Source organism: Corvus brachyrhynchos, unplaced genomic scaffold (genome assembly GCF_000691975.1).
Source record: "Corvus brachyrhynchos isolate BGI_N302 unplaced genomic scaffold, ASM69197v1 scaffold126, whole genome shotgun sequence".
NCBI classification, from domain to species: Eukaryota; Metazoa; Chordata; class Aves; order Passeriformes; family Corvidae; genus Corvus; species Corvus brachyrhynchos.
In genome coordinates this window covers 2,731,629-2,745,838 of record NW_008239283.1, presented here as the reverse complement: position 1 = coordinate 2,745,838, position 14,210 = coordinate 2,731,629, and the positions used below count along the sequence as shown (strand labels likewise).

The window sequence follows — 14,210 nt, the reverse complement described above, 5'->3', positions numbered from 1 at the left end:
AGGCTACTGGGCTGTCTTGTCTAGATTGTGCTTTTGTCAAGAAAATTTAGACCTGATGAACATTGAACCCTCTGTTTGGGCCTGGTATTCTATGATTACACGATCTCAAAGAAGAGCTGCACAATGCCAAGGCTATTTCCAACCTACTTCTAACACCAGCCTGTTACCCCTGTTTATTCTTTCAGTTTGCTGTAGCATCACTAATGTCCCTCTGCCTATAAAAGTTATGACCCTAATTTAACTTTTTATGGTATAGAAACAAGACTTGTTTCTATACCATAAAAGGCCATGAATTCATACACAAGAGTTGTGGGGTGATGTTGTGAAGCCGCTTTATTCCTTAACCATCCGCTCAATGCCCAAGGACGCCGTGCCTTTAAGATGGACCCGGGGGCGGGGCCACGGGACTGAGTGCGGGGCAGTTGAACGGCTCAGCCCAAGGGCTCAGGGGCTGGGCAGGGCTCGAGAGGGCGTGTGCTGGAGTGCTGTGCTGCTCTTTGGGTTTCTTTTGTGTTCCACATAGCTGGAAAAAGGTTCTGTTGGTTTTTTTCTTGTTCTTTTTTTCCTTGCCTCACTGCCTCCCTTCCCTCCTCACTGGTCCAGGGAGCCTGTGGGGGTGGCCCCAGCTGGCCCACGGGGTGGCTCTGGCTGGTCCGAGCCCGTGTGTCTGTTCCCTCTCCAGGAATCTGTTGTATTTTGAGGGGTTTTTTTATCCTGTTCTACCCTGTTTTGTTCGTGTGTTAATAAACAGTTTGGTTTCTTTTTCCCCACTTTCACTTCTTGTGACCCACTTGTCTTATTGGTGGACAAAAAGGGGAGGCCCTTTCCTCCTGAAGTTTTGTCTCCAAAACCGAGACAAGAAGTCAATTTTTTTCACATCTGTATTGGTTTCTGTTTTGTTGTTGTTGTTGAGAGTAGATCATTGTTGCTGTGTAAGCCATCAAATATACTTCTTAAAGATTGTTTTGTAATGAACTCTATCTTTCAGTATGCTATTGAACCAGGAATTTGGAATCAGAGAGGCAGAACAATGTGAAAAAAACCATAAAATAAATCTCCCTCTATTTTAAAATGTACTATCTTTTTTTTTTTCTGTGAAAAGATGTTATTGTGTCTCTGGTCCATGGATATAAAAATTACTGAGTGCATGCAGCTGAGCCTGCCTCTGCTGCAAAATCTCACTGCCTCAAGATACGGAAAGTACTAAGCAAAAATTGGCTCTGGCATGTGTACCCACCACTTATACAAACCTCACAGTATTCAAGGTGTAATGTAACTGCAACTATTCAATTTGCCTTTAGAATGTGGCAAAATACCTTCCAAGAACTCACTGCAATTCAACGAAATATTGCAGGTCCTGATCCGGGTTAATGTTATTTAATAATCTTGTTGTGGAACAGTTTCAGCTCTTTTTGGGCAGTAGCTCTAAACATAAGGAGTGAGGAGCAGTGCTAATAAAAGCACAACAAAGATTTAGAAAAAGGGTTTGATCTCGTCTGAGTGTGTGACCTGTGCTGCTGAAGGCGGGGTGGCATTACCGTGTCTCCCAAGCGGAGATTTGAGCCGTCCATCTCCACGTAGGAAAATGACTGCGGGGTGGTCTCATGGTGGACCTGCTCCCTCTTCCCAGGGCTGGAGAGGCGAGACCAGAGCACCTGGTACTGCACTGAGGGCTCAGGGGAAGGGGGGCTGTAGCTGCACTTCAGGTGGACTCGGCCTTGCATGAGCTCGGGAGTGATCACTGGTTGCAAAGCCAGGCTTGTGAGCTTGTCTGGAAGAGGAAAACAAAAGAGGGATGTAGCACAAAATATTGTTTTGACATTACAGTAGTTCACCTGACAAGGAGATGTCAATGCAATTAAACATGGGAGATGCACTACATTTTATGTTCCTGTGATTTAATTAGTAACCATGCAAGCAAGAATGTGTACTTCATATGAAATGCAAAAATTGCTTATTGTGTACTGACTACCTATTGCTGTTATACCATCTGACCTGCCGGTTTTGTATGTGGGGTTATTTTTGTTTTGCAGTGAGAGAATTATTGAAATGAAGCACTCAGATTAATATAAATTAATTACTCTGGCAAAGGCCATCAGCTTTGCATTTCCCTGAAGCACAGCCTTTTGATCCAAGTTTTGCAATAAGCACAGAAGAGATATGAGAAATCATTATGTTGCAGAGGTAAACTGGCTCTCAGAAACCACCCAGCCCCTGCTGTTATACTGTGAAGATCCTTTCCAGGTTGTTTTGGGATGTATCTAGGCTAGGTCTGCTCAATATAGTTTCCCTCTGCCCAGAATAATGCCATTGCTCTAAAAATACAGCTTGCTTTCTGTAGGCTTCAACAAATAATGAAGTCTGAAACCTTTCCTTCTGTTAACCTCACCAAGGAAGTAGAAGCAAAAAGAGGTATAAAAGTGTAAGGGGATGTTTTTCATCTCTAGAGACCCATACTCAAACAACATGAAGATGGTTCAACACCAACACTGGTTCAGATGCTTTGAAAGGATAAATTAAGTAACTTTTTTGGAGGAGTGTAGAAAACATAATACATGGGAGCCCAAGAGAATAAAATATGAAGCTGTTACAGCAGAACAGAGAACCAATGTGTTAGCATCTGTCCAGGGCAAACAGCAAGAGGTAAGAAAAAGAAGCAAGTTACTTAAAATATGAATAAAGACCAGTTGTTTATACCTTTTTCTATTCTGTTTCTAACAGAAGCTGCCTCAAACTGTGGCTCACATCATGACTGTGTGCAGGAAATTACCCCAGAAGGACAAAGTTAGGTGATCAGCTCACGGGAGGGTGTGAGCGGAATTGCAAACACCAATGCTGCTTTTCCCAGCTCTGTCCTTTCTGCCAAGTTACAGAGTTTTAAATTCATTTTGTTTTGCAGCTCAGAAGTGCTGACCAGTGTCCTGCTCCTGAATCTCCAGCAGAAGGGGCTGGGGAATTCACCCTGACACAAAGCCATGGCCATGCCAGCTGGACCCAGCTGAGCCTCCTGGGGTGCAATATCTACAGCTGAATTTAAGCCAGTGAGGTAGAAACCCCCAGTAAAAAAACTCCAGCTTTGGGTGTTTTCTATCCAATGCATGACACTGCAAAAACATCCTAAAGGCAAGAATTTAAAGACTCTGAAGGACTGGACCTCACTGAGAATGAGATTGGGATAGGTGGGAAGGGATAAGCTTTCTTTTATGAGAAATGGAGGCAGCTTTACATCACTGAACAGGTATGAATGATCAAATAGGACAAAATTATTCACCCAAAATGTATTGGCAAAAAAATTTCTTTGAACAAGAGTAGTGGAAATCTTAGAGTTTATAAAAAAGCCAAGCTTAAACTGAAAAGCTACTCTATTCAGTTAAAAAGTAATTTCGGAGTAAGAATCGGTTTCATTTATTTTAATGGATTTTTTTTTTAATTTCAAATAGTGAATTAATCTCATGTTCTTTGAGCCTTTCTTCCTTCCTCTTCTTCAAGTGGGAATGTTAAAATATTGATAAAGATAAGAAAATAGTTATCTTTCTCTTTAAAATTTATTTAAGCTTTGGTTTTGCCTGACTGAAAAGCTGATAACCCTAGTTCCTCAGTGTTGTGTTTCTGTCCAAAAATACTGAAAGGAAAGTATAAAAGTAATTTTTTCGTTTTGAGAAAGAAGCATGTTTTCTGATGAAATCTATATGCACCTGGCCATGCTCCAAAGTTCAGGAGGTTTAACTGAATGAGCAATTGCTTTCTGCTTTCCCTTTGTTTCCTAGCTACCGAACAGGGGTTACATCTCTCGTAGTAGGCTGAAAATTATTTCTGACGAGAACAATTATATAAATGTCATGAAAAAGATGTTATCAGTTTAGTTTGGCTTTTTTTTTCCTTGCAGAGTTTCAGAATTACCTTTTTTGAGAGGGGATACTGGATTATTACAGATAAGAAGAGGCCTTAGAGACAGTATCCAGGATACAGTGCCTCGGTAGAGCCGAGATGCCTCTGCTCACTCTCTTTGCAACTTCAAGCCAAAGTGGAGCCAAAGACAGTGGGAAAGGTTACATGTGAGCTGTAACCAAGCAAAGAATGCTGCAGTAATAGACACCAGATTACATTTTGGACTGGTAATAGGAGCTATTCTTCAGGAACACCTTGGACTGCCACTGATTTATTTTCTACACACTCCGTGCCTTAGCAGGAGTGACGCTTGACTTGCAAGGTCACTGAGATGTACATTGCAACACCGGGGCCTTTGAACACCCAGCCTGAGAGGCACAAGTAATCTTATTGATGAATACTTTACTGGTCCTCACCTTCTGCGCAGTAGCCCATGCATCCTGGAGTGGGCTGCAGGAGATACACAAAGAAAGCGCCGCAGTTCCTGACGGCGATGGGAATCCGGAACAGGCAGCAGTCCCTGGTGCCCCCAAAGACCTGCCAGGTAGCACAGCCCGTGAGCTTTTTGCTCTCCCCAGGAGCTGGCAGGGATTCAGACTTCAGTGACAGCCACACTGGAGCTTGTGTCCCACATTTGTTCATCTGAGGGTGCACACAAAAGAAATCTTTTACAGCAAGTGTGGTAAAAACACACGGAGAATCACTAAACCCAAGAACCTGAGTGTGGTGAACGTGGAGGGTCAGTGGAAAAGCTGTGTAGGTTGGGATGAAAATGTCTTTCTTGGTTTGAGAGGTGGCTTTATACAGATAAAACTCTTAAAGAGCACAATAACAGGATTCCAAAGTGTTTTCCTCAGGTTTTGGTTGGTTTGTATGAAGAAGATGTAAACATGTAAGCAGGCTTGATCACCTGCCTGCAAAACAGCTGCCCTGCTCATGGCAGCTCCTGCCTTTCCAGCACACACTGGAAATGTTTAGCCTGAACCTCTCCCTCATTCTTGAAGACAGACACATATGAAGGATGTACAAAATGTATGTTTTATCATGATGTGTATGACTTAATCACATTTTAATTTTTTTTCTAAATTTTTCCTTTCAGGCTTTTATCTATTATCAAATTCCCTGAATACCCTGAACACAGGAATTCCCAAAGCAGAAGCCATTGGTCCTAAATGTTTTAAGTGACAGCATGATGAGTCATGACCAGGAGAGGCTGATTTCCATTTCCCAGCTTAGGGATGTGTGTTCAGGAATCTCAGATCTGAGCTGCCCTCTCTACCTGTTAGGTTCTCCCCTGACTAAAGGAACATGGTTCTCTAAAGCTGTCTTTAATTTAAGCACCTTGGTGAGGAGATTAGGTATAATCAGGGCCTTATTAAATATACAAAGCCAATTACAATGGTCACTCATTATTCTGCACCATTACCTAGCGCTTGCCAATATGCAAAGCACAGCGATATTTGGGCTATAGTTTGGAAATTGTTACCAAATGCTGACAATAATTTGCTCTCAGATATCAGTCATATTCAGCAGAGCGTGACTGCTGCCATCACTTTACATTTTTCTAGCTAGTGGCAGTGAACCATCTCTACTAGTCCAGCTTGGGGAACGTGACTCCTCCCTGGGTGAGTGTTTGGCTATAAATCACACTGGGGGAAAAAAAAACAAAACAAAAACCCCACAATTTTTTCCCATTGGCCCTGGTTTGCTGCTTCACTTTCAAGATCGAAAGTTATTTGTGACAGCAGGGGAAGCGGTGAAAGTCAAAGGATAAATTTATTAAGTCATGCACCAGTGCCCTCCTGCAGTTTGAGTTGTACCTGGGAGCTATTCAAGGCAGAAAGCAGGGGCAGGGAAGAAGGGGTGCACAGCCAGCAAAGGGAGGATAGTTGAAAAAAATCAAGAATATTACATGAGACAGTCTGATTTCCCTTTGGAGCTACTTATCGTCAGGCTTCTGAAAACAAGCATTTCAGAGAGACACTGCTGAAATTGTCCAAGGTTTGCTTTTTTTTCCCCCTGAAAAGTGGCAGCAGCCAAGCAGAGGGGCTGACCCTGCCCTCCTGTTTGGTGTTCTGGTGGCATTGCAGGTGTCACTGGAGCTCACACCATGCAGCAGGTCCCTGGGGAGGAGCAATGTGCCAACACTGTGCTAGCAAAGTAGAAGAGATCAACCTGAAAATGCTGCTAGGTGGAGTTTTAGACCTTTCCCTTCCTTTCTTTAAAAGCCACCTTGTGTATAATATTTTCAAGTGGTTCGTTCTGTTTATTTTTTTACAGCTTTAAAGGACATGGGTGCTGTGAAAAATACAGATATGCTGGGAAAAATACAGATGATGGGAATTTGCTGCATCCTGGTGAACTTCTGACCTAGAGTGCAAGATGTGGTGTGAAGCAGCATGTTTGCAAAGCATGTGTGTGAGCATACACTTGTAATGACCCAGGAGAGTGGAAAAAACAACATCCAGAGAAGCAGCACGGGAACAGAGAGAAGGATAGAAACTGGAGCTCAGTGGTCTCTGCTTCCTACTCATCTTCTGGATGAGATACCTGCACCTTGAATTTCCTCTTGCTCAGGGAGACTGCGAACTTCAGTGCCTCTGCATGTGTGAGTAAAGATTGCTGGACTGGAACATTCTTTTTGAAATTACACTAAAACACAGGTATTAGTGAGTTCACCCTGGTGGTGTTTGGAACCACACAAGCTGGGAAGAATTAGTTATGGGGAGCAGAGCAGCAGGGATGAGTGAGCACTAGAGCCCAACAGATGTGTGCAAACTCACAGAGCCTTGAAGGAAATGGTTTAGTGAGGAGACACAGCACAGCCTACCCAACTGAAAAAATACTCTAACAATTTTCCATAAAAGAATTTATGGAAAAAGAATTTGCTGAAAATGAGCTATTGCATCCATCTGGTGTTGCCTTTACCAATGTAACTGGTAACACGTCAGTGCTGCTCCACTGGGAGTGCAACTGCTGGGCTGCCTCTGGCCAGGCACACTCAGTGCCTCAGTTTCTCTGGCTGCTGCCTGACCTTGGGCAAATAACAAATCTCTGTGTACCTCACTTTCTTATCTCTCAACAAGAGGTGGAGATGACTGTGATGGTGATAGCACTTTGGTGCCTTTCAGCAGTGCTGGGAAGATAATTCATTAATGAGACACCCATCTCTCTGTTGTGCTGGGGGCCATGTAGATAAACAGACAGATGCCAGTGGATTCTGGCTGTGAAAAAAGACAGAAAGTGATCCATACATAAAAGTGGACCTGGATCCCTTGTTAACACAGGGAGGGAAAAAAATGGAATAAGAAGATGGTGATTTTCTCCATTTTTATCTTCACCAGAAGTCTGTGAACCATTTCATTGCTGGAGAAAGTGTAGATTAGCATCACTGACGTCAGCATGCAGCTTTCTGATAAACCCCCACTGGGATCTCCTGTGTTTGCCCTGGCCAATCCTGCACTGAAACCACTTGAGCGAGACAGTTTGTTATGTAATGTGCACAAATTACAGGCAATGACCAACCCTTACGAGGGGTTTTACACCCAGAAAAAGTCAGACTGTGAGACAGGAAGTTATTGTAACAAACTGTAATTCAGGATTACAGGCTGGCCAAGGAAGGATCTTGGTATAAATCAAGTGTTTCTGTTTTCCTGGCAGCTCTACGACACACATGAATTTATTTTCTGCTATGAACTGCGTGTGGTCCTTCTGAGTCAGGCAAGTTGCCACACACTAGCCAAAAGGATTTGCTGCGTGAGGCCTCTGTGAATTAGAAGGCAGACCTGGGAAGGCAAGGACAAATGTGTATTCATGTGTTCAATCAGCAGTAGAGATAAGAACAGAAAAAAAACCCAAACAAAACAAAAACTATAGAAACTTAGGAAAACAGAGCCAAAATTTTCAAGTCCCCACTGTGGCACAATTTGCATGAATTTTGTACCTGTCATGTGGGAGAGTAACCAGAAAATTGAATACAGAGGGAGCAGATGATAGGCACGTAAGACAGAGCATTTATCTGCAATATCTACAGTCACTGCTGCTCTATATTGGAGAGACGTGGGAGTCTCACACCACTCAGCAGCATTTCCAAAAGGAAAAAGAGGAATTACACAGCTACCTCTACAGAAGAGCAAACTCCACAAGTTTAGGTGTCCAGTGACACAGCTTGCACAAAGGAGAACTTCTCCAACACAAAAGGGGCACTTTAGGCTGTTGCAACCCTTTTTAGTATTCTTCCATACTTTATCTAATCGTAATTAAAAGGTGTTTTTCATCTTCAAAGCATTTTATAAACCTTACCCAATTAATCTTTGCAACACCTCTATGTAGCAGGCAAGCATTCATTAAGTATTTTTGATTCCTAATTAGGCACCAGATAATCATTTAAATAATCCAATTTAGAAAACCTAAATAATAATAAAAAAAAGTGTTTTCCCCCTTTTCCAAAACAAGGGAACAATGGTGTCTCCTTCCATTTGCTTGGGGTTTGGAGTATCAACCAGTTTGATTGATTGAACACTGTGGTTCTTCATAACTGCACGAAGAAATCAAGCTCGATTGTTCTTGTCACTTGGGCATTGCTGAAATTATGCTGTTAAAAATAAGTAGCACCATATGTGAGGAAGAATGCATTGTTTTAGTTGGATGGAGATGGAAGGCTTTTTGGTGTGCTGCTGGTTGGCAGTTAAAGCATTGTGATTTTGCATCTGTTATCCACTCAGAACTTTACTTTAGCTTTTTTTTTTTTTTTTTGATTTCTTTGGAGTTAGTTAGAGTAAATAAGTTTGGGGTTTTTTTTTTATTTCAGTCTGTGGCCAAAGTCCACATAAATCAGTTTACATCAGGAATATCTGTAGTAGCAATTAAACTGGTGCCTGTCTTGTTTTTCTTTTAAGCACATGCCTCTGAACAATAGAGGCTGTAATTGTAATTTCTACAGAAGGGTTTCTGCGTGTCTGAAAAACAAACAAGAAAAACAAAGGCTCCTCACACCTACCATTATGATTTGGAATATTGACGTATGTGTGCGAGAAAGAATTACAGATTAAATGATACCTTGAAAGAGTCACATGCTTTTAAATTCATAGTACAATTGCAAATCAAAGTGGGGCTGGATTCAGAGCAAAATAAAAATTGAAGCAAAATAATAAATTAATGGCATGCAGCTGAGATACTGTGTTTTGATTGTGAGTATGAAATGTTCTACAAGAGGTTAAAGAGGAGGGAATGAAACTGAGTATGGAAAAATACATCTTCTCCTTCTCCAGGGACTGAAATATTAAGCATCATGGGCAGGTTAGATTTGACATGCTTTAACATGACCTTGTTTTATACACCAAAGATTAACATTTAAGCCTATGCTTGATCCCAGTATATATGTAAAAAAGTAAACTTATATTGCTAAAAATGAAACTATTGAGAAAATACCAACTCTTACTGCATAATGCGTCCTTCTGCCTGCACATTTACAGTTGTACATGAATTTCGAGCATACACAGATTTGGAGAGGGTTTTGCTCATTTAGAGGATGAAATTTCTGAAGGAGGGTATTGGGAATACTCTTGATACACCATCACAGGCAGGTATTACTGGGCATTTCCCAAAAAGAGTCTCATATCCATAAGTACCCTGTAGAAAAGCTTGCTACAGAATTGTGTATGCCAAAAAATTGCAGTTACTGGGCTGGCTCATGGGAGAGAAATGAATTTAAATCAAGAGTTTTTGCAGTTGGAAGGGACCCACAAGGCTCATCAAGTCCAAATCCTAGCCCAGCACAGGACAACCCCAAAAGTCACACCAAGTGCCTGGGAGCATTGTTCAAACACTTCTTGAGCTGTCAGGCTTGGATCTGTGGCCACTTTCCTGAAGAGCCTGTTCAGTGCCCAACCACCCTCTAGGGGAAGAACCTTTTTCTAATATCCAACCTAAACCTCCCCTGATACAATTTCAGGCCGTTCCCTTGGGTCCTGTCACTGTCACCACAAAGAAAAGATCAGTGTCTGCCCCTCCTCTTGCCCTCACAAGAAAATTGAACAACCCATGTCTGCACCCAGAAGTCCCTGAACCAGGGGTTGCTGGAGATTGTTAATATGCAAAAAATGAAGTTTTCCCCTTTTTTCCTGCCATTGCCTCCAGAAAATGACATTCTGCTGTGGGTGAGGGCAAGCACTTGGGGCCAGTGGAACTTCTCCACAGGAAGAAGTGAGTTTTCAGTCCATTTCTGGCTTAGCTGTGAGTGTGGTGTGGCATTTGAATTTGCATTACAGGCAGCAGCGTGCAGTGCTCTGCTGAAATCCACAGATTGATCTCTTATCTGACTGTGAAGCAGATCTTCAATAACATTAGCTTGTGATGTTCCCTCACATTTCTTTTTAGTGTTTATGCCTCCCATGGGGCTTGCCCGTATGTACATGTATCCAGATGTATGCATATAGCCTGTATTATTTAAATTCAGAAGCTGGAATTTCTGTAATTGATGTATGTTTTTCCCATATTGGCTGTTAAGTGCTTCTCTGTATTTTTAATAGATTTTCTGTTGAGCTTTAATTTTTCCATCTTTTGTTCTTCCTCTGAAGGTCATTTTACTATGGTCTGGCCATGTCTGTGCATTGTTTCTTGCTTCTTAGTACACTGCCTTAATCTTAGCAAAAGCTTCCCTATCCTTTTTTCATTTAGAGTTTCTGCCTTTCACAGAAAATTTGGCAGTTCTTAAAGAACAAACCATGATCTGTAGCAGCAGCCTCAATACCTGAGGATCCAAAAATGTACAAATTTGTATTGAATTTCTACTAGGATATATTTTTGGATAGGGGAGTGGCTGTGGCCAGGAGTGCATGTCCAGGATCTGGTAATTGCTGTGTCTCCTTCGGGAGCACAGGGGGAAAGGCAAGGAAGAAACAGAGGGAGGAAGGTCAGGATCATTTGTTACCTGCCCTGAGAAATTCAGCAGGCAAAGCCTAAATTGAAAAGCTCTTTCAATCAAAAACATTTTGCCGCTGGAGGAATAGGTTTATGGACAGCAGTTGGATTCAAGGGATGGTGGGTTCAGGAATGCAATTAATAGTTTCACTTTCTCTGACTTAAAAGCTTTTGGGTTTTTCTTCTGTCTTTTTTTCTCTTTGTAGCTTATGGGTTTTTCTTCTGTCTTTTCTCCCCCTTTTTCCCCCCATTTTTATTAAATTAGTGTATGAGAAGAGCTGTTTCTCGTTGCAAAGTTTGCTGTGCCTCTCAGCTGTGACACAGTTGTAGTCTGGGGCTCTCACAACCCCTGTGTGTGTGACCTGGTTCTCCTGTGTAGAATATAAGAGTCCCTATGGTTACAAAACCGTATGCAGACAGGGCCATGTTTTTATTGTGGAGGTTTTTCCATGGCCAGATTCAGAACAAAGGCATTGAGAGTATCTCTGGAGGAGTCAGGCTCTGGGAGCTCCCCTCCCTCGTGTCCCCCAGCATGTGCCATTGTCCTCCCACACTTCTCCCCCACACTGGGCAGGACCTCTAAATCTCCATTATGGCTTAAATCCCTCCTGAGCTCAATTGGGTGACAGAAATCCTTACCCACCAGCACTTTGAATTAAGAAGTTAATCTCATCCATCGATAAGCAGCTAATTGTATCTGGCCAGTATCAACAAGATATCACCAGGCATATATTTTACAAGGTACTGGAGTAATGTTCTTTTTAATTCTGCAGCCGTATTGTCAGGCTTTATTTGGTCTCTTTTCTCTTCTATCTGTTCAGGGTTTTGTCTTTGACTTTTTTAATTAAAATCAGCTCGCTCCAGCCAGACTGGAATGTCCTATAATAACTGCTTATTAAGGAGTGGAAGCTGTGCAGTTATTAATTTAAATTATTTTGTTCCAGAGGTTTTGCTGAAATTAAATGGGAAACCAAATCAAACAATGATTTAATTAAGTGGAAGAGATAGAATGTAGAGGCAGATTTAGAAGGTGAAGATCTAAAAGAAGCGTATTCTTCCAGTTGTGACATCTAACAGATGTAATCCTTCATCAGCGTGGTGAAGCAGAGATTTACTGTCATTCAGAGGATAATGAAGAAACCAATGGCACGAATTATGTTACAAGATAAGAAACTAAATTAATGAATATACCTTCACAAACCTGAATGAAAAACTCCAGAGAAGAGATTAAAAGAAACAAAGCATGCATTGTTAGAAAGCAATTTCATAGAGTTGAGCATTGCTACATACTCAAAATTGCTGAAATATAATGAGAAATTAAATAATATTATAGAATATGCATGTACACTTATAGAGCAACCTGTAAAACTTCATAGTGCATTGGGATATTTGAGGATGACCTGCCATGAAATTAATATTTCAATAACAATCCTGCCAATTATTCATGTTAATAAGATTTATAGCTTATGTATGCAAAGTGTTAGAAATTCTACAGAAATAACAACTGTCTCTTAGCATTTCATTAAACGTTAGATTATTAAGATATACTTCAGTTGTGATGACTTCACAGGTCCAGTTTGAATGAATGTAAAATGTTTTTGCTAATTTTGAGAGGGTTCTCCAGCTGGAGTAGAATTACCTGATACCAAAGATCCTGACACTCTAGGATGAATATTTCATCTTTTAAGTAATTTATGGTAATTAGTTTATTATTTTCTGAATAATTTTGTTTAACTTTATGCTTGAAATTATTCTAACCTCCTGCAGTTGGGATATTTGAGGTGGCAATGACTTTAGCGAGGGGCTCATTTGCTCTGGCAACAATGATTGCAAGTTAAACATTATTGTCATACATATTAAACACACATAAAACCAGATAATTATTTTTTTTGTCTCTTTTATAGAGTAGTCTTATGTGGTGGAAGTTTTTTTGCTCCAGAAAGCCATTAGCATGCTTACGAAACTAAAGAATGCGAGAAATGATGATAGCAGAAAAAGATTCAACTTTAGCTTTTCCTTCACTTCTCCCAAAGATCGCTTTAAATATTAATTTTTCTGATTTCATCATCAGAAGAAATCCCTAACTCATAATAATTTATGTGGGAAAAGAGTCAGGTTTCAGAATCCATTCTTAAAGCCATACAGTTTCTTGGAAAAGGCACAGCTTGAGGTGACATACACTGATTACTAAAAATCCCTCTGTAGAGCTGGAAAACACCTGGTTTTATGTTGGAATATTGCCTAGTCTGGTTGAATATTGGCTATTCCATAGGAATCCTGGTCTCTCATGCCCTTGGGTATGACAGTGGTATTGTTGGTTTTGATGGTGGTGGTGGTTTTCTTGCTGTTGGTTTTGTTGTTGTTGCCATTATTGTTGTAATTACTATTATTACTATTATTATCATCATCATTAAAGTGGATTTCCCATTACCACCCACTTATCCCCACTGGATACAGAGGCTAGGAGAGTACAGAGACGGATGGGGAGGAAAACTCCCCGAGAGGGTTTGTTCCAGCTCCCCAGGGTGGAAGCTCAGGTTCTGCTGACCTCGACACATCTGGTGGGCATTTCGGCGGGCAGGTGGCCGAGCATGAGGCGGTACCATGCCGGTGGCAGGGAGTGGTCACACACCAGGTCCTGGCTGGCCACTCGCTGCAGCTCCAGGGAGTCGAAGCTGGTGCTCCTGCGGGGACTGCGGAGGATGCGGTGTCCCCCTGGCCAGCACTCGGGAGCTGGGGAGGCTGGAAAAGGGCAATCATTAATCAGTTCATCAGTTTAATTCCACTGGACGCTGCTGATAGCTGCTTAAATCCTATATCCTTTCATGTCACGGTTCATTTTAGGATTGGGCTGATTTTCAAGGCAAACAATTCCAGAATTAAATATATAAAAGTGCAAGCTTAGTAACATAAAGATTTTAGTTATCTAGATTTTCATCCTATCTGAATCAGGACCAAAACCCTTCGCCTTTTAACGTGATTCCAGCCTAATTTTAGGGATTAACATCTGAGCCACTCCTCCTCAGAAATCAAGTAGTGTTTTGAGGTTCCAAAGCCTTGTGACCTTTGAAAATACGTGGGGTTTTAATTTAGTTTACTACACGCATGAGCGTTTTAATCATGGTATAAATTCATGCTCAAGTATAAAGTGCACTTCATGCTCAAGTATAAAGAGCACTTCACATGCTTTTAAACATGCGCTGAGAAGAATTAAAACAAAAAATGTTAAAAAGACAAAAAAGAAAAGAAATGGTGTAAAAACAACGATAGAGGGTTTTGAGAAATCAGCTCAAGTTAGGCTTGCAAATATTCAAGCCACAGGTCAGGCTCAGTTGAGGCATAAAGCCGAACACTTCAGAGCTTCTGCGTGTGCATCTCAAAGTCTGAATCAAACCTGCTGC

The 14,210-nt window shown here is 41.4% G+C and overlaps 1 protein-coding gene across 1 annotated transcript in view; it reads right to left on the bottom strand.

Moving 5' to 3' along the window:
• Positions 1–14,210, bottom strand: part of LOC103619698 (von Willebrand factor D and EGF domain-containing protein) — a 171,623-nt gene that overhangs the window by 122,000 nt on the left and 35,413 nt on the right. The window contains exons 2-4 of the mRNA XM_017740262.1: positions 13,358–13,542; positions 4,305–4,530; positions 1,539–1,771 (exon numbers count right to left, since the gene is read on the bottom strand). Coding sequence (XP_017595751.1) covers positions 1,539–1,771; positions 4,305–4,530; positions 13,358–13,542 — 644 coding nt within the window. The remainder of the gene's footprint in view (positions 1–1,538; positions 1,772–4,304; positions 4,531–13,357; positions 13,543–14,210) is intronic.